This window comes from Zalophus californianus, chromosome 11 (genome assembly GCF_009762305.2).
Source record: "Zalophus californianus isolate mZalCal1 chromosome 11, mZalCal1.pri.v2, whole genome shotgun sequence".
Classification (NCBI taxonomy): domain Eukaryota; kingdom Metazoa; phylum Chordata; class Mammalia; order Carnivora; family Otariidae; genus Zalophus; species Zalophus californianus.
Window position 1 is genome coordinate 12,160,519 of NC_045605.1, and position 23,636 is coordinate 12,184,154.

Below are 23,636 nucleotides of genomic sequence, written 5' to 3' on the forward strand. Positions count from 1 at the left end.
ACATCTCCCTAGACGGTTTGTCAATTTCAGCTTCTCGATGGGCTAGAAATAAAAGCTCGCTAATGACAACTGCGAAGGCCATGGCCTCTCTGGCCTTCACCTAATGTTAGCTATAAATGGACTGGCCTCCCAGGAGATTGGGAAACCCACCCAAGTACAAAGCAGGATCTATTTCTCTGGTTAGGGACAAGAGCTAAGAAAGAACCAGGCTGTGTCTTTTTGCCTGAGCCTTCCTTATAGCCATGGGTCATGAAAGACCCTTGACCACAGTTAGGACAAGCCATTCCAAAGAGACCTACCAAATCTCTGGGGGGGTATAGGAGCCAGGCTCTTTTGAAGTACAGGGAAGGTCTAAGAACTCCCAGCAAAAATAAATAGTAAATAATGGGAGTATTAATTTAGCCACATCAAGAGTTTGGCTCTAGGGAATTATTCCCCTCAAGATTTGAGCTTAAAGAGAATACCAAGATAAATGCTATTTTTACCTCTCAGAGGGTAATGTTTTTTTTAAAAGGGGAACAAAGATAGTTTCAAAACAATTCTCAATTTTTTTTCCAATTTTCTATTACAAATTATGCATAAACTTACTTCGAAGTTGGTGAGCTTTCAAAAATCACTGTTATCCAGCTTAAGATACTGAATGGCCACTGCCAGTTTCATCTGCCAAATAATGAAAGTTGTTCTTCAAGGAAGTTATTTAGTTCTATGAGAGTTTAAAATGAGTCTGCTAAAAAAAGATGGCTCTTCAGATCCAGGGCAAATATGCAGTACAAGGTATACCTTAAGTGGAAATACATGAGCTGCCTATAACTACAGCAGTTTTCAATGAAAAAAAGCTTACTTCCTAATACAAAAAAGAATTTGCTTTTCAGCTAAACAACCGATGTGCAAAAGGTAAGTTAAAAGTCATAATAGCGTATTTAACAGCTAACTGAAGAGAAAAAAACACCGTGTCATTGACTTTTAATCATAAAGTTAAATAACTGGTTCATTTTTCAGCCGTACTTTTATTTCCCACACATTTAGAATCGGTTTTACAAAATACAACATGTATCAAAGACACACAAGTCGTCCATCTGGGAGTTTTGTTGAAACTGCTTAGTTTATCTGGATTCAGTAAGTTCCTTCTAGTTCCTCTCCTAATTATTATTTTTTGGTAGGCTCTTAATAAAAATAAGAATTGATAAATTGATAAATAACTCTTGCTGATTACCGTGTGCCAAATACTAGGGATATTTTATTAGCTCATGCTACCCTCACAGTATTCCTATGGGAGAGTTTCAGTGATTAACCTCATTTTACCCAGGAGGAAACCAAGAGGTTAGGTAACCTGCCTAAGGAGCCCCGTCAACGGGTGCTTAAGTCAAGGTTCAAACCCAAGGTCATGAGTTTGGATGACATGGGACTGGATGGCATGAGCCCTTAACTTCCAGGATCTTATTTCATATGTACTTTTCTCGAGTGTGAGGACCTAAATACAGGACCAGGAAGAAACGTACAAGGTAGGACCTGGCACTTAACCTCAGTATTGAAATACAAATCACAATGCAAGAGGAGTCTTAAGTCTTATTGAAAGCGCTATAGTTAGCAATGTGGGTTAACAATCACCACTGAGTTCCTATTATAACACTGGAAAAAACATAGCCTAGGATGCCCATGGGCTTTTTTCTCTCATTCATTTCTAGGAAAATGTTGGTTATTTGCCTTCTAGGGAGTTGTGAGGGGAAGACCAAGTATTCTCCTAGGGATTTTTACAGCTGACAAATGACCAAGGTGATGCTCCATGGAGGCTGCATTTTGGGTTTCTAGCCGACGCATCTTCGTACGCCAATCTCCTCTGTTGAGGCAAAGGTAGCAGAGACCAGAGGGCTGTGGATGAGGGGACGATCAGGGGCTTGGCAATGATTTACAAGGGAAAGAAGGGTCTATACATGAGGAGACACTGATACTAAAATGGCAAGTAAAACTAAGTGGAGTTAAGAAAGAACCCAGGGCTTACAGTAAAGTAAGGTCTTCCACAGAGCTCAGAAATTACTGGCCTTTAACGCACACCAAGGCAAATGGCCCCATGAATCCATCTTTTGCCGCTCTGTGGGCTGAATTATACTCTGCATGATATACTAAAGACAGCCATGAACAGCTTTTATAGCTTTGATAAATGGCTTTTTCGTTTAGGTTGCATTATGAAAACAAAACAAGTGGTTGTGAATCATAACATTTTATGGGTCTGCTGCTTCATATAGTTTTCTAAAATTAAGCCTCTAAATTATACTCCGCCCTCATTAGGAAAAGTGTCCCAGAAAGAGGAAACCATTTCAGGGACGATGGTAGGCCTGTGCCTGGAGGGCCCGAGGTAGGATTAAACGGATGGGCGCTGAGGAACCAAGGGTGTGGTGGCAGAAAGACCGGCTGCTACCCAGGAACCAAGTGCCCGGAGACAGTGACTACGATCAGCTGGAGTTCACTAGCCCTAAGTGAACAAGGGGCGGAAGCCAACCATTTTCAAACCACAGAAGGCAGGTACAGGCATGCAGAGAAGGGAAGCCATTCCTATGCAAAGCCAAAAGAGGAGGAGGAAAGACAAGAGGTTCTAAGCAAATCAACAAGTGTTTCCTGAGTCTTCCATCAACTGAATGTTAAGTGAGACCCTACAGAGTTTTCAAAGGCAGCATAAAAAAAGAAAATAAAGGCCATTTCCCTCAGGACCGTTCCCTAGACGCTACTACAGTTACTCTAGATATTCCGGGCAAGGGGAGATCCAGGAGGACAAGTGGGCAAGACCTGGACCAGGCGCCCCACCTGCGCTCCCAGGACCTCGGGTACCCCCGTCCTACCACCGACCGTGCTGCGGAAAAGGCCTGACCTTGCCTGCATCTCCCTGCTGCGTGAGGTCTTTGAGAGCAGAGGCCATGCCCACCTTGACCTGGGTGGGATCTCTAGTACCACGCACAGTCCATACCCTTGGCATTGGCCTGAATGCAATCCAGGGAGAAAAGGTGAGGAAAAGCTCATAACGGGGTCAGGTCTTGGACTAGCTGCTAAAGATGATGAAATTATTGAGGCTGAAAGAGGCATTTCAGGCATAGGGACCTGCAGGAACCAGGGTGGAGGCCTCTGAGCACAGACCGTGTGTGCGCAGCGCGGCTGAAGAGAAGGTAAAGCACACCATGGCTGGAGAGATGAGCACTTGTAGTTTGAAGACTTGCTGCTCCTAGAAATGGGCCAATTATTTCATGGCCTAGAGACGATTTATTATTGTACTGTTACTAACAGAAATAGATGTGAAGTGTTTTACTACTACCATTACTGCCAATGTTGCCCATTGCCAGAAGAAATCATTCCCATTCCCAGCACAACAGAAGGGGACAATGGCTGGCCAGTCCTTTGCTAGAATAATGCTCCCTCCTACCATTTCTCTTCATTAGATTTTAATGTCAGTTTCACTGCTCCAGTTTACCAATTATTTAAAGGTTATAGTCAGTCAGACAAGGTTTGTTTAAAAAAAAAAAAGGAAGATAGTCTTCAAAAAGAATAAAGCACATTCATGCAACTTTAGAATCTGTCACCAACCACAATTCCAAACGCTCAGTTTTCTCCTGTCACTACACCCCAATCACCAAAACGTATGGTCATTCTGATAAACTAAAAAAAAAAAAAGAAAGAAAAAAGAAAAAAATTCCAATGCTTTTTTAAAGGTAGGTTTAGGTTATAGATTAAAGTCAAGATTATGTATTATTTCCTGCCTTAGTATTTTCCTATTTCTTTTTAAAGGCATTAGATCAATAACTCGTTCTCCTATTTCCAATGTTTAAGTGGTTAACACAGGATTTTTCTAAGTTTGTTTGTATTAAATGAACTGACCAAAGTCTTTACTTCCTAGTTAAATGGACTCTTTCCAAGAACGCCATGGAAGACAAAGAATCCAAGTGGTTCAGTGGCTCAATCCAATGAAGCATTCACCCTCAGCCTCTGACAGCTCAATCTCAATGCTTCCTGACAGTATGAAGGATTGCTAATTTCTTACGTTCTCACTGGTGGTTCTTAAGTGTTCACCAATGAACCAAATGTTGATCAGTCAATGCCAAGGAATCAGAAACCAAATTGCCAACTCCCTGATTTATATAGTCCAAAGACTCGGGTTTAAAATCAAATCAAACACCTTAGAACTTACTAAAATGTTTTAATAGATGCATTCACAATGAAAATATTTGGGAATGCAATTTGTAATTTAAAGGAGGAAGGCTATTATAGCTCGTAATATCTAACATTTATTGAACACTTACTCTGATAGAAACTGTCCTAAGTACTTCAGATGCATTAACTCATAAATCCTCCGCGAAAACCCAATGAAGCAGTACTCATCCCCATTTTACAAATGGGAAAACTGAGGCAGAGAAGTTTACTAACTTGATCAAGGTCACCCAACAAGTGTCAAAGCCTGGCACATTTGGTAGAGGTTTGCAGGTGTGTCTGTGATATAAAGCAGTGTAATAAAGGGAATCAGTGGGGCTTGGACTGGAAACATGAAGAAAAATTAACATTCACGGAAGGACTGTTGTGTTTCTACATATTTCACTTCGTGCTGAAACAAATACAAAGTGGGTATTGGAAGCCTCATTTTGATAGATGAGGAAGCAGAGATACCAGATAATTTGTCCAAGAGCCCACGGGAGGCCATGGCTGACTCGCATGCACATGCCCTGCAGGTGTGCGTGCGCCCTACCCCCCCCCCCCCCCAGCTCACCTGTCCCGAGTTCCTGTGGGGCAGAGCTTGGCTCTCAGGGACCACGAATCCCCAGAGCCTAGCCTGGAGCCTGAAACCTCGACACTCAATATTTGCTTTTACTTAGTGTTTTCATCTATAAAATTATCAAAGATGTGGTTGTTGTGAGGAGAAAATGAAATTAATTCCTTCACCCACCCCCTCAGTTTTATTGAGGTAGAACTGATGAATACAAATTGTATGTATTTAGGTCGTACAAGGGATTTTGTAAAAAGGTGCACAATGTGACGATTTCATATACGTATACATTGTGACATGATTACCACAATCAAGTTAATGAACACATCCATCACCTTTCCAGTTACTGAGATGATCCCTAAGAAAGCATCATGATCACTCTAAAACACAGACACATGGAAACTTTAAAACTACAGACAATAATAAGCACAATCAGCTCTCAGTTCTTCCAAAGGGAGTGGTATTTTAGATGTGTAGAACTAATTTTTTTTTTTAAATTAGCAAACTGAAAATTGCTACTAGCCCTATGCCCACTGAAGTTTATTTTGCATGTAGGGCAAACACATATCACCCACTGTAATCAATATTCAACAAGGGGTAATATAATGCTACATTATAATCCTCTTTCTCACACACACACACACACACACACACACACACACACACACACGCACACGGAACCAAAGGGAGTTTCATTTTCTTTAGGCCACTAAACACCTATTAACCATTTTGTTAAAGCCCAGGGCATTCAGCTTGTATACAAAACTCATTACTGTATGCATTTTAAAAGGAATTTAAATGCACTGACCTGACAATGGACACAATAATGAAACAAAATTCTCATTACCATGCTCTAAATAATAATACAAAAAAAAATTAAACCTCAGGAATATTTTATTTTTTTTATTTTTATTTTTTTTAAAGATTTTATTTATTTATTCATGAGAGACAGAGAGAGAGAGAGGCAGAGGGAGAAGCAGGCTCCCGAGAAACAGGGAGCCCGATGTGGGGCTCGATCCCAGGACTCTGAGATCATGACCTGAGCCGAAGGCAGACGCTTAACCATCTGAGCCACCCAGGCGCCCCTCAGGAATATTTTAATGTTAAGATAAATGCTGGCTTCAAACCCAATCTGGGGCTGCTTAGGATTTCTAGTTTGAAACAAAACCTACCCAGGGTAAAACGCACATTCTGGTAGTTCAATTTGTTATGTTCTGGATAGCGTCTGTCTTTATAGAACTACCTTTCTCCCCAATTAAGGAACAATTTTGCCAATCAGTTTTCCTGGCGACTCAGCCTCACAAAAAAGAGAGGAAGGGGTAGAAGCAGGGGGTGTCAGGAAGGTTGCCATACCTCCTGTCACATCACTACTGATTAAAGGGGCTCGGAAAGAACAGAAGGAAAGTGCATTTCAAGAACAACAGAACCTTTCAGCAAAAGTACACTCGCCTAATTGAAAAGCGACTCAAAGCTGTTATTTTTATACCCCCAAATGCTGAATCACTCCTCAAACAATTTTGCAAAATCAATAAAAGAGAAGTGGCTCTCTCCCGACCCCCTCTCCTAACCAGTGCCTGTTGGAAACAAGGCCTTTCTTTTTCTCTCCTGTTAGATTGAGGGCCAAGTAGCCAAAGAGAAGCAAGAAACTTGCGTTCTGTCAATTAAGAATGGCACGCTGGGCCTCGTATCCATCGCAGCAAACTTTTTCTCCTGAAGTTTCTACATGGATAATCTCCGGCGCTGATCACCAGATTCTTGGAGATGAGATGCTAACACAAGCCTCCACAGGGACTGGCTGATGATTGGGTGCTGTTATTCCACTGAAAGGTATGATGGAAGGAAGGGAGGGAGGGGGGAAAGGCAAGCCCAGATGCCTGGTTTAAAATCCCAAAAACAGGGTGGTCCTTTGAGATTCGGTGATCTGGCCACCCAGACGTGCTGCGCCCACATTGCCAGCTCTCTGGGCACCTGCCAGGGAGAAGTGTTCAAACACGGCGAATTATACTTGAACAATGCCACGGCACAGTCGACCGGGGCATCTGAGGGGTGGCAAAAGATAGTTATGTGGTGTAGTGACAGTGGGAGCGGCCTCTAAGATTTGGCTACAGAGAAACGCTGAATTACAAATTGCTCCCAAACACGAATGTCAATTATTTTTCTAGGACGGATAAAGAAATAATCAGAAGAATGGATCCTTTTGGGATCTGCAACATACACCAAGCCAGATCTTAGTCACTCGCTATCTATTTATTGAGACCTACTATGTGCCAGCTACTCTCGGAGGTGCTGGGCACGGCAGTGAACATATCGGATCCCTGTCTTCATGGAACTTACATGCTAGAGATGCGGGGCAGACTATAAAGACATGATAACCTATGTTGGGCGAAGACCAGCACTTTGAAAAACTCAGCTGAGGTTGTGGGGGTGGGGAGGGGTGGAAAGCACTCAGCAAAGCCTGTGGGATGAAGGGAGCAGAATGTGGAGCACGTGGGGGACAGGGCGAAATGGGGATCTGGGAGGATGTGTGTTTTAGTTCCCAGCAAATGGAGCAATACAGCAGGGGCTCTCCAGGGAGAATGGGCTTGGAGGGTTCCAGAAACAGCGAGGAAGTCAGCATGGTGAGGAGTAAGAGATGACAAGAGAGAGAACACGGCCGGGCTTCTAGGAATTCACACGTAGAACCAAATAAAACAATACTTTGCTTCCGGAATACCAGGAGAAAAATTACTTTTTACAGGAAATATTTCAAATGAACTGCCTGCTGGTTTTGCTACTTGAAGAACTGTAGGTTTATTCTGTATAATCAGCAATCATAAACCCGTTTCTAAATAACCTAGAGTTTTAAACTAGTTGATGCTAAGAGAGTACCTTAAAGACAAAACAAACAAGAATCACATTTGGGTGCGACTTGTGGCCCCTCCCTGACGTACTTACTTCTTCCATTCCCCTCCCTGCACCCCACTGCCTTGGGAAGTCAGGTACCATGTCTCCTGTGTTCTCACAGATGCTCGTGGGGTCCTGTATCACAGCACTCATCACATTACCCTGTCACTGTCTGCCACTTGTCTCCTTCCTGTCGAGATAAAAAGGGCTTTATTTACTTCACTGCAATGACCTCTCACTGCCCAAGAAGCTTGGGGCATGGATGAATGAAAAGTTGGATAGGCACTCAGCTTCCCCATTTTGACCTTGCTCTTGTAACTTCACCCCGGAGGTCCACGACTCAGATGGCATCAACTCCCCTTGCCTTCCTCCCTCCCTGGACAGGGTCTGTTTATCTCACACTACCCCCAGCTTAGGATAAGCAGCATGCCAATAGTGCTTAAAAATGGCTTTTCAGGGGGCGTCTGGGTGGTTCAGTCAGTTAAGCGTCCGACTCTTGGTTTTGGCTCGAGTCATGGTCTCAGGGTCCTGGGATGGAGCCCTGTGTCCGGCTCTGTGCTCAGCGGGGCGTGTGCTTGAGGGTACTCCTCACACTTGCTTGCGCACTCTCTCAAATAAATAATAAATCTTTAAAAAATACGGCTTTTTGGGCTGACTGTTCTCAGGAAGAACTGAGAAATCCTAAGAAGCCGAAACCTTTCTGCAGATGAAAGCTAAGAGTGTTATTTATTTACACATTCGCCTCTTTAATAACTGTTTGCCTTAAAGAATGGGAGATGATTGGGTGCTGTTATTCCACTGAAAGGTATGATGGGCAGCACGGTAGCACGGAACTCTGTGATAATGGGGATGTCGCATCTGTACCATCTGACAGGGTGGACATGGGACCTGTGACGCGCCGGAGCACGGGGAGTGTGGCTAGAGGGACCATGGATCTGAATTTCTAGTTGTAGTTCATTCTGCTTGGCCATCATTCAAATGGCCATCTCGGGTAAGTGGCCTCCACCACAGCACGAGAGCCTCCTCTGGGGTGCCCTCTCCTGCAGAGAGGTCAGAAGTGATTTGAATATAAGTTCTCTGAGGGCCAGAGCCTCGGTGGTTGTGCTCAGAGCCTTGGCAGTGCCTGGGACATTCTTAGTCATCCGCAAAATCACACCTACACACACCAACGGAGGGGGGTTGGGGAGGAGGGAGGGAGGGAGGGAGGGAGGCTGGGAGGGGAGGGTGAGGTCAGGTTGCAGAGGCCCTGCTGTACCCACTGTGGACATGCTGACATTGTCTATACGTGGTGGCTCGGAAGCTCAGAGACCCTTCCAATGGGCATGTTTTCTTCATGGACACTGTGCCCCACTCCTGTGCTTGCTTGCTTTTTTTTTTTTTTCCCAAGAGAATATTTTTAAATTAGAGAGGAATTTGTTATGCTAACGCTGGCTGGCTGACTCTGGGAGCTGATGGTTCTCACTACAGCCGGCCGCGGGAAGTCCGACATGCTAGAAGTCACTAGGCTAATTCCTCAGCTTTCCCTAAAACATCTCCGAAGTCAGGCACACCATGCAGGAGGGATGAATTTTGTTCACCTCATTTGTGATTTTGAGTAGGAAATTAAAACCTGTACACAGGAAAAGAAAGAAGGGCTGATGTATTTGATCAGGGGTGCTTTATGAAGAATTTATTATCAGGTAGGAATATCAAATGAGAAACAGAAACAGCAGAGAAGCCCAATAAAACACCAGCATTTGACAAAACAAAACAGACGCTGATGGGCTGGAGCTATTGATGGCTGAGGGGATAAGGAAAATAAAAAGAGGAAATTAGAACAAATAAGATGGATGATGTAATTAAGAACTGAAAACAAGCACGGAGGAAGAGAAATTTGAGCTTGCTGGCTCTGCAAAGTGAGCTATTTCAACTTTTTTTTTTTTTTTAATACCAAGGGAAGTATGTTTAGAGCCTACACAGACCATAAGAAAATTCTGTATTTAAATATCCAAACCTCAAATTGGGTCCACGGTAGAAGGTTGAGGGTTTGCATTAACCGGCATCCTGTCTTCAGCAGACTAAACCGGCTCCAAACATAATAGCTCAGATCACCTTCAGCAGCCTGACGTTAGCTCTACATTGCTCCCCACTTCTTGTTCTCCTCTGACTGCCTTCGAGACAGAGCGGGGCCCAACAGGAAAGCGATCGCTAGAGCAACCGGGAAGCTCTTTTTATCTGAGTGGAGGAGGTTCTGCAGAGCCGGGCAGGAAGATCCACGAGGAGTGACCACTCGCAAGCCTGCCTAGAGATTCTTAACTGGAGGATGTGTGTTCCAGAAAATGATTAATGCTTTGAGGGGAAAAAAAAATGTTCTAATTGAACGTACAGTAGTTCCGAATTTTCTTTTTGTGTGACAGATAAGATATAATCGTTGAATTTCTTTCTCCAGAGGCTTTGTAGGAAAAAACCCTTTGTGGAAGCAATATCTTTGGTGTCTGAAAGATAGTCTTTTTATATGAAACAAATTCTGCATTGGGTTTACTAAAAGCATCCACCTGCTTATCAATCTAAAAGCTGCATCTTTAAAGGTCACAAGTGAAGGAAAATCAGATAGACTCATTCTAATTCCTAGCAAACGGGAGCTCATTTCTCACCAATCCACCCTGCAGCGCTCAGTAGCATGACCTTTCACTTACAAAGAGAACAGCAGATTTCTGTCTCTCATGTGCTACCCTTCCTTCCTCTTCAGGAATTAAATGCAGTTTTGATATTATCATTACACACTTCCATAATATTCCACTGAAAGGACTTATACATTAGCATCCCTGAGCCAAAATGTCCAGCCCAAACTCTCTCACGATCACGTGGGCCTGAGAAGGGATATTAATTAATAATAATTAAAAAAAAAACAGTTGGAAAAAAATAATAAGAAACAGTTGAGTATACAGCACTCCAGGTCCGAGAGCTCTTATAAAACCTGTGGTCTGCAGCAGGGAATGAATAAAAAAAAAAATTAAAAATGAATCTTTAATTGCATGCTCCTCTTTAACTCTGGCCTGACGATTTTCACTGGGAAAGTCACTCTAAGGGGCTACAGAGCAGCCCTTCTTCAGCATCTCTGAGAATAAGGCCTCTGAGTAATGTCAGAAAGTAAGCGGTCTACCGGAAACCTCTAGGAAGTGCACCAGGAGAAGAATGCCACGTCTAAGAGTGATGATGACCAGGGGCTCCTCTTTGTTGCTTACCACCCACTGAAACAACAGCTGGAGGGGTCGGTGACCCGGTGGTGAGGCAAAAAACACTCATTTCTCAACAGTCACTGACAACCTTGCTGGGGTCTGAAGTCCAAAGATTCCAAATACACACCCGCACGCCGAAGTGGGGACACTGGACAGAGCACGGGCTCTCCCGTCTGCCCCCAAATGGCAGGCCGCTGTAGGGCTGTGTCATTTCATTTTCAGAAGAAATTCTCTTCGTCGCCTCATGTAGTAATTTCAGGCAATCTAAATTTAATTACAATAAGCCTATGCAGTTCATTAATAATATGCAAGGGATAAATGATTGAAATGGACCCTGAAAAGCAGGCGATTTTACTTCTACTTGCCTCAATTTCCCTAACAGGAAAGATCGGAACTACCTCACATCCTTATCCGGGGCCCATTTAAATTCTGTGTGGAAGCCAGAACAAATCAGATGCTTAATACATTTTATATTAGTAATAATTAATAATTCAGAGACGACAAAGTTTCTTCTGAAATAATAATAGTCTACACTTGTATAGCACATTATGGCGTACGGAGGACATTATCACATCTGATCCTCCCAGGAGCCTCTGCGTCAGGCAGAGCAGACATTACAACGTCCATTGGGTAGAAGAGGAAAGTGAAAGCAGGACAGAGGTTCAGCAAATGTCACACAGAAGATGGTTCGGCGGGGCGGCTACCACTCAGACCCTGGTCAGAGCTTGACAGCCAGTGTTTCTTCCATTCTCCTGAAACAGGCTTAGCATTTGGTCAGGAATACTGTTTGCTTTTTGCCCATGTTGAATCAATATTGATATTCTAATTTAGGAGACAAGGACACCCCTTGCTATTTGCATATTGTAATAGCCTTCAGGATAATTACTCGATGGATCTTTTGAAAAAAGAAGCCACATGTTTACCCTACTTTACTGCTTTTAGGAAAGTAGGATACATGACATTTACCAAATGCTGCAGAACAATTAGCTGTCATTTAAACTACTGTGAAGAAATAACATTTAAAAAGGAAAAGCAGAAAACCTAAATCTTCAGTGACTCCTTGAGAGCTACAGGATGAACTTTAACGGTGTTGTCCTACAGACACCCCTACACAGTCCTTTAAAGGTCTCGGGGGTTCTCATCCCTTACTCCAGAGCACACAGGACAACAAAGACTAACTTGTATCTAAAGTTTCCACCCAAAAGGTCTCATCGACTCCAAAACCATTCATTTGAAGCAAAGAAATGAATGTGGCTGTGTGCTTCCCTTGGAGGATGTGTTGCGGAATGAGATACCCATCAGTTTTGGTCTCATTGTTGCTTAATAATATTATTGACTATGATTAATTCTGTTATCATGCTGCTTAAGCTAAGAAACAGCCCAGGATTTTGCAGATTTTGATTAGTAATCAACGTATTATAATTTAAGTCCTAATTTCAGACATAGGAAACAGACCAGTTATTCTTCATAAATAATCTTTCAGATGAGACTATGATTGAGAGGTTAAGTCAGAAAAGAAAGACGGCACATCTTAAGCGACCTCACAAGCACAAATGAGAGACTCGAGTATTAAGAAGTGACCATGGCTCCCCAAGGTCCGCCATGCTTTATTTAGAGTACCAGGTGGAGAGAAGGGGCCTGGCAGAACAGGTAGTAACATTGGCTGTTGGCAGGGAGCATGATCAGAGCCAGCCTGCCTCTTCCCACGAAGCTGCTAGGCGGCCCTACCACACCCTACAGACGGCTCCTCACGGGAATCTGAAATGCCCTCTCAAGTCCGACATTTGCAAGAGGAGGGGGCCTCAGCCGTGCCCCTCCACTGGGGAAAGCCAGCCATCTCTCCATTAGGGTTCTCTACGCTCGCGGCTTCCACTACCTCACCAAACATTCCTTCCCCTCAGCTCTGCTGCTTTTCCTGCCACCAGACTACAGAAGCTACTCTCTTGAACCAGCTTCCTCTTAGACACTCTATCCAACAGCCTATTCTCATCTACCTCCATCTCCTTCAGCAGCCGACAAAGGGCTGACTCCACTGCCACCCCAAACTCTCTCCTTCAACTGGCCAACCTTTCTGGCTGTTGGACCCCACCCTCAATGCCTCTTCTTCCTGCCCATTACATGTGTTGATTCCTCTGAGGGTCCTTATAAGTAATGAAGTGGAGAGAGGGGTCTCAGGCAACTAGAACTTTCAGAAGTACTTGTGATAAAGCTCCAAAGTCTTGCATAGAATTTTATCAGCTCAACGTGTCAATGGGACCCAGTGCTTATTACTTAATAAATATAATTTGCTTAGATGCATTTTCTTATAAATTTGCTATGAACTCAACTATTAATTGTATATAGAAACTCCCAACATTGCTCTCCGACACTCAAACGCACTTCGTCCACCTAATGTCCATGCTGATGATAACAAAGTCCTGGACATTTGCACCTGGATCAATGAGCATTCAGTAAATCCACAACAAAATCCGTCACACCGATCCATGCAGCTGCCCCTCCCCCTGGCCCTCCATCACTGTTAAGGGCATCTTCTGTAGTCATTTTGACTCCTCTCATTTGCCATCAATTGCCTTGACTTTGTACATTCTCCATCCTGGAGTCCTTCCTATGTATTCCTCACTGCGTCTGCCTTAGTTAAAGCTTCAGTGCCCCTTGGCTGTACTGTGAACTCCCGCCTTCAGTCTCTCCCTTCTGCAATCCATACATACTTCCACTATTCCCCCTTCTTAAAGGACTTCGGTGACCTGTTTGCTCTCTACTGAAGACAATGCAAAGTTCCTAACATGAGAATGAAATCCCCGAAGGATGGACTATAATCTGTTCTTCCAGCATTATGTACCACGATTACTCTCCCCAGGTGTCAAACTAGCATATGACACACCATTCTCTCAACATGACTTGGGGGTCTCCTGCTTCCATGCTTTGTCTCATGCTGGCCCCTCTATTTAGAACACCTTCAACTATTATATTCTTACAATATCACAAATCTTTTCCATTTGTCAATGCCCAGTTCAAGGGCATCCTCCTTTCATAAAGCCCCAGTTTTGATCAGCCCAACCAGAAATGAATTCTTCCTCCACTGGCACACTGTGCTACTTTCTGAGTGTTTTCTTATTGAGATCAATCTAGGTTTTCCTTATAATTAATCTATACATAGCTCATCTCTTTTTAGATGAAGAACAGTATATCTCACCACTGAATCACACACACAGTCCTACACATAATGGGTTTGACTTAATAAGTATTTGACAAATGAATTAATGAATAAATCAGTGAATTAAATTCCTGGCTTCCTACTGCCAATTTTCCCCCCCCCAACAAATCAGTGTTTAGCAGACCGCAGCATCTAGGTAGAACACTCTCCTTTTGTACCCAATAGATAGAATGCTTCAAGTATTCCTAAAGCACTCCCCCTCTTGCTATCCAGTATTTGGCTTTGAAGAATAAATTAGCTCAAGGGCTTCACTGGATACGCAATAGAAAATTAACTTCTCATAAAATGGTTTAGTCCAAGTTTATTAGAAAGCTCTCAGTTTTACTGGTTTGCTTTGCAGAAAATTTTGTGTTAACTGTGATCAGAAGAGGTAGAAAGCAGAGCTGCATTGACAGAACTGTCTGGGATCAGAGAGACCTGGATGATGCAATTAAAAGGTGGACAGACAGGTAGACAGATGTTCAGCTGCATGATCAGGAACAAGATTGTATAAAAAGGCTTCTTTGATCATTAGAGATACTGCTATAATGAAACCCTGGATACCTACTGGGTGTTTCTGCCGGCTCTCATCTCCAGCAGGTGCCTTCTAGAAAAAAATAAGGCAAACACAAACAGATCCACTGCCAGTGAGTCAGAGCTGCTTGGCATTTTTTCCTGTTGATTAAGCCACAAATAAAATCATACATGTTGTGCTTCGAACACAGGCAGAGTATGCAGTTTGTGCATCTTTACAGAATACATCTTCCTGAAATATTTCAGCATCCATTACTCTGCTGAGATCAAGAAACTAATATATATTCCACAGACTATCCTATGTGACCCAGAACATCCCCAAGGGCCAGAACATGACACAAACTGTAAGCACCAAAATGGATTTAAAAGGCAAACAAACCGTAGGACAGTAAATTTGGAAAATGAAGGTAAATTGTGAACAAGTAGACAGGACACTGAGGCTTAAGGATAACTAGGTCTTGGTGGTTAGGAGAGCGGAGGGTTGCACTAATGTCGGCCAAAGTGGCAGAGCTAAATGTCAGTCATATCTGCCTCAGGAATGCACCACATGGTACCTTAGAAGTAACGCTGTTTTCTCATTTCATTTCTGCACAGGTTAAAATGAGAGTAGATTCCCTGATCACACACCAGCTGACAGGGATGTAGGTGGTAATTAGGGATTCTTTGGGGAATAAGAGTTGCTGTGAATAATCCACATAGTAGAGACCCGAGCACAGGTCTCAGCATGGTTATGGACACCCTTCAGTGTTAGGCATACCAATTCATCCCCCTGTCCTGGGTTCCTCCTGACACAGCGAGGCAGTTGTAACACTTAGTGGTATTGTCTGGGAGGGATTTTTAGGAGTGTAAGATACCAGTGTATTGCATTCCTCTCTTTAGAAGAAGCTATGGGGCTTGTGATAGCATCATTTTTTATAGCGTTTGTTGACTGATTCTGGCTCTAGGGTTAGGGTGAGAAGGAGAAAGGGAACAAGGCAGAGAGCATGCATGCACGAGGAAGCAATCCAGCCACCGGGCCTATTTTCATGGCTTGGAGCAGAGGTGGATGCCCCAGTAAATCATATTTCAAAGACAGATGGGTCCTCTGTAACCACGCTTTCCCCTTCTAGAGTCCTCACTCCGTCCCGTAAAAGCCTTCAGCCCCATACGCCCACGAGTCATTGATCCTGCTCCAACTATAATGGCATGATGATGAAAGATCAGACTGCACCACACCAGCATGGGCGGGTCTTTGATGAGAAAGCGGAAAGACAGCATTTTAAGTTACAGGTTGGAAAATCGGCGAAGACACCGGTGTTTTCCCAGTTCCATCTCTACATTTTACAGCTACAGAGCCCATTCGCAACACACTTTAATTGGCCACTCGCCATCATGAGATGTTGGCTAAACACAGAAGTAGGTCCCAGAGCACCAGCCCAAGGAGGTGCACGGCTGCACTCCTTCTCGGTTACAGAGGTTCTCCCAGCGCTAGACTTCCACAAGCAGTCCTTTGCACCACCACCTGAAATCTCAATATTAGAGCCCAGTCTGTGATGTTACCTGAACACTGTCAGGTCAGACTCTCTCAGAATACTAATATTAAGAAGATCACCATGACATCTGCCTACTGTAAGTAACAATGACCAACCGTAAAGGTAATCTTAAATTGGGTTCTCTTTCAAGATATCACTAACTCAAATTGCTTTTGTCATAGTTCTTTTCAAAAAAATATTTTCAATTTTAGACCTGGAAGGAAACATGAAAGAGTAGGCTTGACTGCCCGTGAAGTTCACTGCTATTGCAGTGCTAAATGGGCACAGGCTGGGAAGACAAATGAAATAAGACAAATGCACTCTCCCTTATGCTCAAGTACGGGTATTTAATACAGTTGAACACTGCATTTATTTTTATCTTTGACAGCTCCAGAAATGGCCACTTACTTTATCTGCAGATGGGATAGTCTCAAAAATATTTTTTCCTGTCCCACAGGAGAACAATCCCCCCCCACCCCAGGGTTCATTAACAGCAAGAATTGGTGAACACTGTGATGTACTTCCCTCCTCCCGCCTTTAACCATCGGGAAAGATTAAACGTGAGTAAGTCTTAATAAATTCTAGAAACAATGGCTGTAAATGAGGGAGAACGGCAAGCCTAGATACTGGTGTGCATCATCACGGAAAAGTGTTTAAAAGGTATTTCCTCTAAGTTAGGAGGTATTTATACAGTATATAGAATCTCAAAGTTGGACTGCTTTATTATTTTGAAATTCATTCTTATATTCCTGCAGAGTTTTGCAGTTTGACCTATTTGTCTTAAGGTTGGACTGCATTATACATTCTTAAGAAGCAGAAGCAAGACAGAGATGGCCTTGAAAACCACCATCAACATTGTAATCAGTCTCTTTGATAGAGGTGATACAGAGCATTGACACGGTAGCCGCCATTTTCCCTTAAAATGGTTTTCTTGTTCATTTGAAGACAGAAGCAGAGGCCCCTGCCTTGAATTTGCAATGTTTAAAGATGGGAGAAATACACTGTTTGATTCAATGTTCAAACATTAACAAAGTACACTCAAGGAATCTAAATCAGAAAAAAGGAAAGAAAACTTCGTTTGTGGTAATCTTTCCATAAAGGCATCCAATATTCCTTCTGATTGAAAACTGTGATTTCAGATTAGCTCCTCTAAATGTGTTACAAAAGGCAAATGCCATAGATTTTTCAGTTGATCTAGCCTAAAAAAGGGCTACAAATATGGAAGAAAAATATTAAATAATTTTTAAGAGAACCTACCTAAATAGATACATACAACTCATGGTACTCTTAGCTGCTAATGATAATCATGGATAACATTCCTAGAAACAAGTATTTGCAAGATAAGAATTTTCAGGGGGCTCCCTCAGCTAAATCATGGTAATAATTCCTACCCTCTTCATCAAGAACAGAGTTACTAATAGAAGAAATTCCTTTTCTGGCTTTCAGGTTTTAATATTCCCACCCTCACTTTGAAAATAGAACTTGTCGTCTGTCCTCAGACAGGAATGCCATCTCCAACGGGGGGTAGGGGGTGGGGGAAGGTCTAAGATGCTGCTTTGAGAAGGATCAAATTAAGGGATCAAAGAATCCAAGCTAGGATTTCATGTTAATATCTGGCTTCCTTCCTCTTTTTTCATACCAATACAAGGTGGATTCTTAAGCACATATAAGACCCAAAGGAAGTGCTACACAAATTCTGTCCTGAAAAAGAACTCTTGAAACAAAATTTTCAGGGCTAATATTCTTGAACGTGTATAAAGGGAATGCTCATTATCTCTCACAATTTATCATAACAGCCCAGATCTATCAGGATTACATTGGAAGCAAAACTATGAGAAGGAAAGAGAATGAGAGAGGGAGAACCCTTAGGGCGGCCTCCTCATGGTGTCTCCATGATCATCATGGATCATGGCCATCCCGAAGACGTGAATACAGGATTTAAAACCATTCAACATGCATGCAGGTGCTGGTCACAAAATCACATTTATCCGAGTCAAGCTCAATTGGAGGTGGCGCGCTCCAGGCTGCACGTTTTGAGTGCGGAGCTTCTCTAACCATCTCTGAAGCCCTCGCTTTTCCCTGAACAAACCATTTTGCCCTTTCCCCCCACTCCACACAGAACTTTAGCACTTCCTTTATTGCTCAGAGTTTCCTTTGCACTTCGGGGGATTTGCACTGAATGATGGCAGCAGAATCCTTAGTCTAAAGCAAAATTCTGTATTGATATTTAGGATGATTTCAGCATCAGCACATTAGAGTGAAAGCATGGATGAAAGATTCTGGTTATTATTCCTGAAGCTGACTCACCCTCACAGAAGAGCCCACAGCCACCGAAAAGGGTTTTAGTTTTGAAGAGAGAGGATAGCGTGAGCTGACCGTGGCTAATGGAAGAGCCCAGCTTCGGTTTCTAATGTGTAGCTGGATGACACAGCCTGGGGGGGGGGGGGAGGCGGGGGAACAATCACGACAGTAATGAGACGTGGGTGTTGGTAAGTTTCATCCAGAAAGTATTCACAGTTTCTAGCTGAACCAAGCTGTTCAACTCCATCTTCTTACCAGGCTTTACTGAAGTCAAAACAAAACGAAACGCACAAACGAACAAAAACCCTCCTCTACTGGGCTCTTTCGAGAGTGCATCACATAAAAATCTCTGTGATCCTTTCCGAGATGCAACGTCACATTCTACCATTTAAAAGTCACATGTAGACCTTTGTGCTTTGCTGAGAATATAGCCCCGAGCCACTTTTTGTGAGTGGTGGTACAGAATAGTGCATAAAAACCTCGAGTTCTGGAACTAGTCCACTCCTAGCTTCATTGCTAATTAGGTGTACAACCTTGACCAAGTTACTGAATATCTGAGTCTCACTTTCCTCATCAGAAAATAAAGTAAAAAAAAAAAAAAATAGTAATACACACCCAATAACATTGAGGGATTAAGACACAAAGGCATTCAAAATGCTTATCACACATGAGGGGTTTTTTTGGGGGGGGGTAGTGATGGAACTCTTTTAGATCTTGATTACATATGTTCATTTGTTAACATTTACAGTAACTGTGCACAAAAAGAAAAAGGGTAATTTTATTGTATGATAATTTTTAAACAAAATTAAAAATATATATGTATGTATGTATTTCAATTACACTGGGTCAAGGATTCAGTAAACACAAGAACAATACAGAGCTTATCACAGTACCTAGCACATGATAAGCACTTAAAAACGCTCATGACGGAGGCGGAATTTTGCGGCTGTGGTTATTAGCAAGCCAGGTAGAAGACGTGTCACTGGGGCGTCAAGAGTGAAGGGGCCCCTGCAGACCCAAGTGGGGTCCACCTGTGAAGGGGGGTGGACGGACCGATAGGAAGGGGAAGGGTGGTGCCGTGCCAATCTGTCCCTGGCCTCCAGCTGGGAGCCAGGCTGGGTGAGGGGGGAACGGGGGAATGCTGCTCCCAGGTTAGCAAGAAGACACATTACCAGTCGCAATTACAAGATGCCAGAAGAAAAAAGAAGAAGAAGAAAAAAAAAAAGCAGCTATTTCTGCTGCTAGACATGAAAACAAACCAACTGAGAAAAGTGCTTTGATGAGTGGACTATACGCTGCTTGTTGTGTGGGCTGGATTCTACCTCACCCTCCAGGAGGGAGGGGGTGAATAATCCCGCAGGGTCAGCCTCAAACGGGTGCAGTATAGAAAAGCCAGACAAGTATACATCCTATTCTCAATAACCTTAAATTTTGTTCTCCTTTTTAGTGTAAAAGTTCAGCATACAAAGTGGGAAAGAGAATTTTTTTTTTTTAAGGAGGCAAAGGATATGGGAAAAATTCAATATCAGATACCAGTATGCATGTAATCACTGAGATTTTCTATGCTTGCATTTTAAAAAATGATGTTTTTGCTCAAGAGCCAGTAAGCCATTGGATGCCACAGACCATATAATGTGCTGACGCTCCCTGATGGGCAAGCACACGAAAGGAAAGCACTTATCTGGCTGTAAAAATATGTTCCCTCTCAATATGCAAGTCTATTTTTCTTCCTGCAATAAACTACATTTGTTTGATGTAGTATCTGATAGTTTTATAGTGTTTGTTCACATACTCACTAATTTGCAAGATTGGGTAATTTGCAATGGGTCTCATAGGTCATTAGTGCAAATTAACAACATTCTGTAAAAGATAAAGCAAGAAAAACTGATACTTTGTCATAGTGCACAGTTGAGCATCATATTTCAATTTAGGAATCTGACACCTCATGTGCATTCTTCTGTAGCAGAAAAAGTGGATTCCACCACCACCACCCCTTGGCAGGGAAAGGGGGAAGCATTCACAAAAGAGATTTTTTTTTTTAAAGATTTTATTTATTTATTTGAGAGAGAGAGAATGAGAGATAGAGAGCACGAGAGGGAAGAGGGTCTGAGGGAGAAGCAGACTCCTCGCTGAGCAGGGAGCCCGATGCAGGACTCGATCCCAGGACTCCAGGATCATGACCTGAGCCGAACGCAGTCGCTTAACCAACTGAGCCACCCAGGCGCCCCCACGAAAGAGATTTTAACCCACCTCTTTAATCTCCAGGTTCCGGTATATTTTGAAAATAGACAACTGTATTAACATCCCTTCCTGGCACCCATCCACCCTAAACAGTTTACTATTTATATTTGAATCTGAAAAGAAGGCACAAAGGGCTCTTTCCTACACAATCCCCTAGGCCTTCTTTTTGGCATGGGAAGCACACAGAGTTTTGCAAAATTACTCAATGTATACAGCTGAATTCTACAGTTTTCATTAAGAATTCAAGAGACGAAAACTGTTGGCTTCCATAGGAAGGTGACCAAATCTACAGGGATATTATGTACAAATAGTCTGGTTAGAATAATAAACGCTGTGTGTGCTTTATAATGTTAGACATGTGCAACATGGATTCATTTGCGATCTGAGTCTCAGATTTTTAAAAACGGATCCTCGCTTGCCTTGAGATAAACTTAAGTAAATAATGTTTGCCATCAACTCTAAATGAAGAATGACAGTTAAATTTTATAATCATCTTCACAGCTTCAGGACTTACTTTATATTTTCTCAGGCTCATGACCCACAGGTTGCCATAGCAACTAGGAAATCCTACCTTATCAAGCGCTTCCATTTACATTCCTTGCAGCAGCTTCCCTTTATGAATTAAATCCATCATGGTTTTCTATTCTCAAAATAAAAAGTTCTTAGGATTATCTTGCAGAAACAAGGATCAAATGGTTTGATAGAAATACACTATGCAAAAGTTAATTCAATGGTGGTTTTCTTTAGGAAGAGCTAGAACTATAGCATAATAAACAGCTTATGTCCAAACTTCTAGGCTTCAAAGAACACTTAAATGGAGACATTGCACTAAAGATGACACATCCTCCACCTGTGCATTTCATCTCCGAATTATCAAAGAAAGAATCTGATCGGATATCCTACTTCAAGCAGGTATTCAGACATACAGAGAATTAAAACTGCCTAAGATAAAACCCTGTTACATGCACATATAAATATTAATAAAACGGATAACAAACAAATATATTTAAATTCACAACTGAAATAAGGAAAACAAAACAAGTGACAAGCTTCACTTTATTAAGTCCTGATTTTCACAGGCAGCTTTTGTCCTTGTTTTTGGAGAAGTCAAGTTACCTGGTAGTAGGAGATGACTGCCTGCCGCCTTTGTGTTTACAGCTCTGCATGACCATTACGTCAACGGCGGAGAAACCTACCAACCCACCATCTCTCCCCCGAGATGTAAAGGAATAACCGCCCCTGTTACTCGGTGCTGTAATCCGAGATGGCAGAGGTGGTCTCGCCGCCCAAGGAACAGAAGCTTAGAGAGGAGACACGGAAGCTCACGTTGGTGAAATGAGAACTCGTTCAGCTACCTGAGACGCCTGACTGCTGAGAAACGCATGGGGATCCAAATCACTCGGAGCCCTCAAGTCACTGCTTGACAAGTGCTTAATGGAGATGATGTTGAGACAGAAAAAAAAATTAGATCCTGGCCTCACTTGCCATCCAAGCCCCAGAAGGGCCAGAAGACTATCTTGACTCCCCGTTCTGGGCTCCCTCTAGCTCACTCAGACAAGTCTCTGATTATGGATACAGACCTCAACCCAGTTTGCATTATCAGAACAAACTTTTCCTCTTACTGGTTTCAACATGTGTCCATCCGATTCTCTCTGAAATTCCGCTCATTCTCTGTGTTTGTCGTCCTCTGCTTCCTCCAGTCAGCTTTTGCTTTTTTGTCCTTTTGGTCTCTGCTTCTTATCCACACTTTGATTCTCAATCTTTTCTCTCCTCTCCAGCTTGGAGAGTCATAGCACAGTGAAGTAAAGGATAAAGAGAGCATTGGCTGGTCACAGTGGAAGAGGGATTCTGTCAAGTTCTATTAAAACTTAGTTCCTTCCACCACCACTAGCTCCCACCCTTTTGTATTTTCTGCAGCTAATAGGAACCTGGCATCTTGACTGCAGACTTTTTTTTTTTTTTTTTTTTTTTGCAGGGGTGGGCAACAGCCCAATTTCTGAAGCTTCCAAAGAGGTGAAGCACCATGGGTGTCCCTCCATGGTTTATTAGTGACTCGTGTTAGAGCTGGGAACAGACTGGTCATTCATATCAGGATATTTCATTCTCATCAAGTTCTGTTACATGTGAAATAAAAGTGTACGCAGTGTAACCTCTCAGGCAGTGTAATATCTGATCTCAATTATGTATTATTCTGAAGCATTTTTCTAGGCATCAAACCACTTTTAGCAGTAAGCATTATTTAACTTCACAACTTCAAGGTTTATCTGTGGGGGAAATACAAGATACACACACACACACACACACACACACACACACACACACACACACACACACATCATAGTTATCCACTTTAGCAGTACACCAAAGCTTTAAAACAAGAGAGATTTCTGGGGAAGCTCTTTGATGAGCATGGCTCTGCTACATGGTACTGAAATTCACAAAGGTGTACCGATAGCCAATATATAGACAAGCAAGAGTTTTAATTTGGTTAATGCACTTCTTATTCATTACTGGGCCTCAGTAAAAACCTGGTATCCAACTTAGGGATGCATCACTTAATCACTCATGCTTCACTTTTCAAAATGAGAAGTATTTAAGTTGTCCATCACTACCTTCATGCAGAATAGCAACCAAGATCCCCCGAGTGAGTGATGGTCAATGTGAGAGCTAGCCTCATGCTGCTGCAATAAAACAGTTAAAGTCACCAGGCCAAGCACTCATTACAAGATTATTTATAACATGTATTTTAAATGCTTTCATTCCTCTTAATCTGGATCTTCATACTTGAGGACAAATTTAATTTCCCACATTGCAGACATATTTGTTATAGACATGCCTCCGACCCATTTAAAGTATTTGCTGGTCATGCTTGCTTGGTAAAAACGTCAAGCAGAAGTAAGCATGTATGATAACTAGAGCCTAAATAATTTTTTGACAACGTCATTTTCTTTGCAAAAAGCAACTTGAAAAGGGAAAGTGTCCCAGGTGGTCGGATATGCAAATCAGGAAATATG

At 42.6% G+C, this 23,636-nt stretch overlaps 1 protein-coding gene across 9 annotated transcripts in view; it reads right to left on the bottom strand.

Moving 5' to 3' along the window:
* Window positions 1-23,636, bottom strand: part of CADM1 (cell adhesion molecule 1) — a 318,714-nt gene that overhangs the window by 101,231 nt on the left and 193,847 nt on the right. Inside the window, exon 1 of one of the 9 annotated variants that reach the window (XM_027579181.2) lies at window positions 22,245-22,305. The exons of the other annotated variants lie outside the window; for them this stretch is intronic. Coding sequence (XP_027434982.2) covers window positions 22,245-22,290 — 46 coding nt within the window. The 5' untranslated portion in view covers window positions 22,291-22,305. Of the gene's footprint in view, window positions 1-22,244; window positions 22,306-23,636 lie in introns of those variants that run through there. 9 annotated transcript variants of the gene reach the window in all.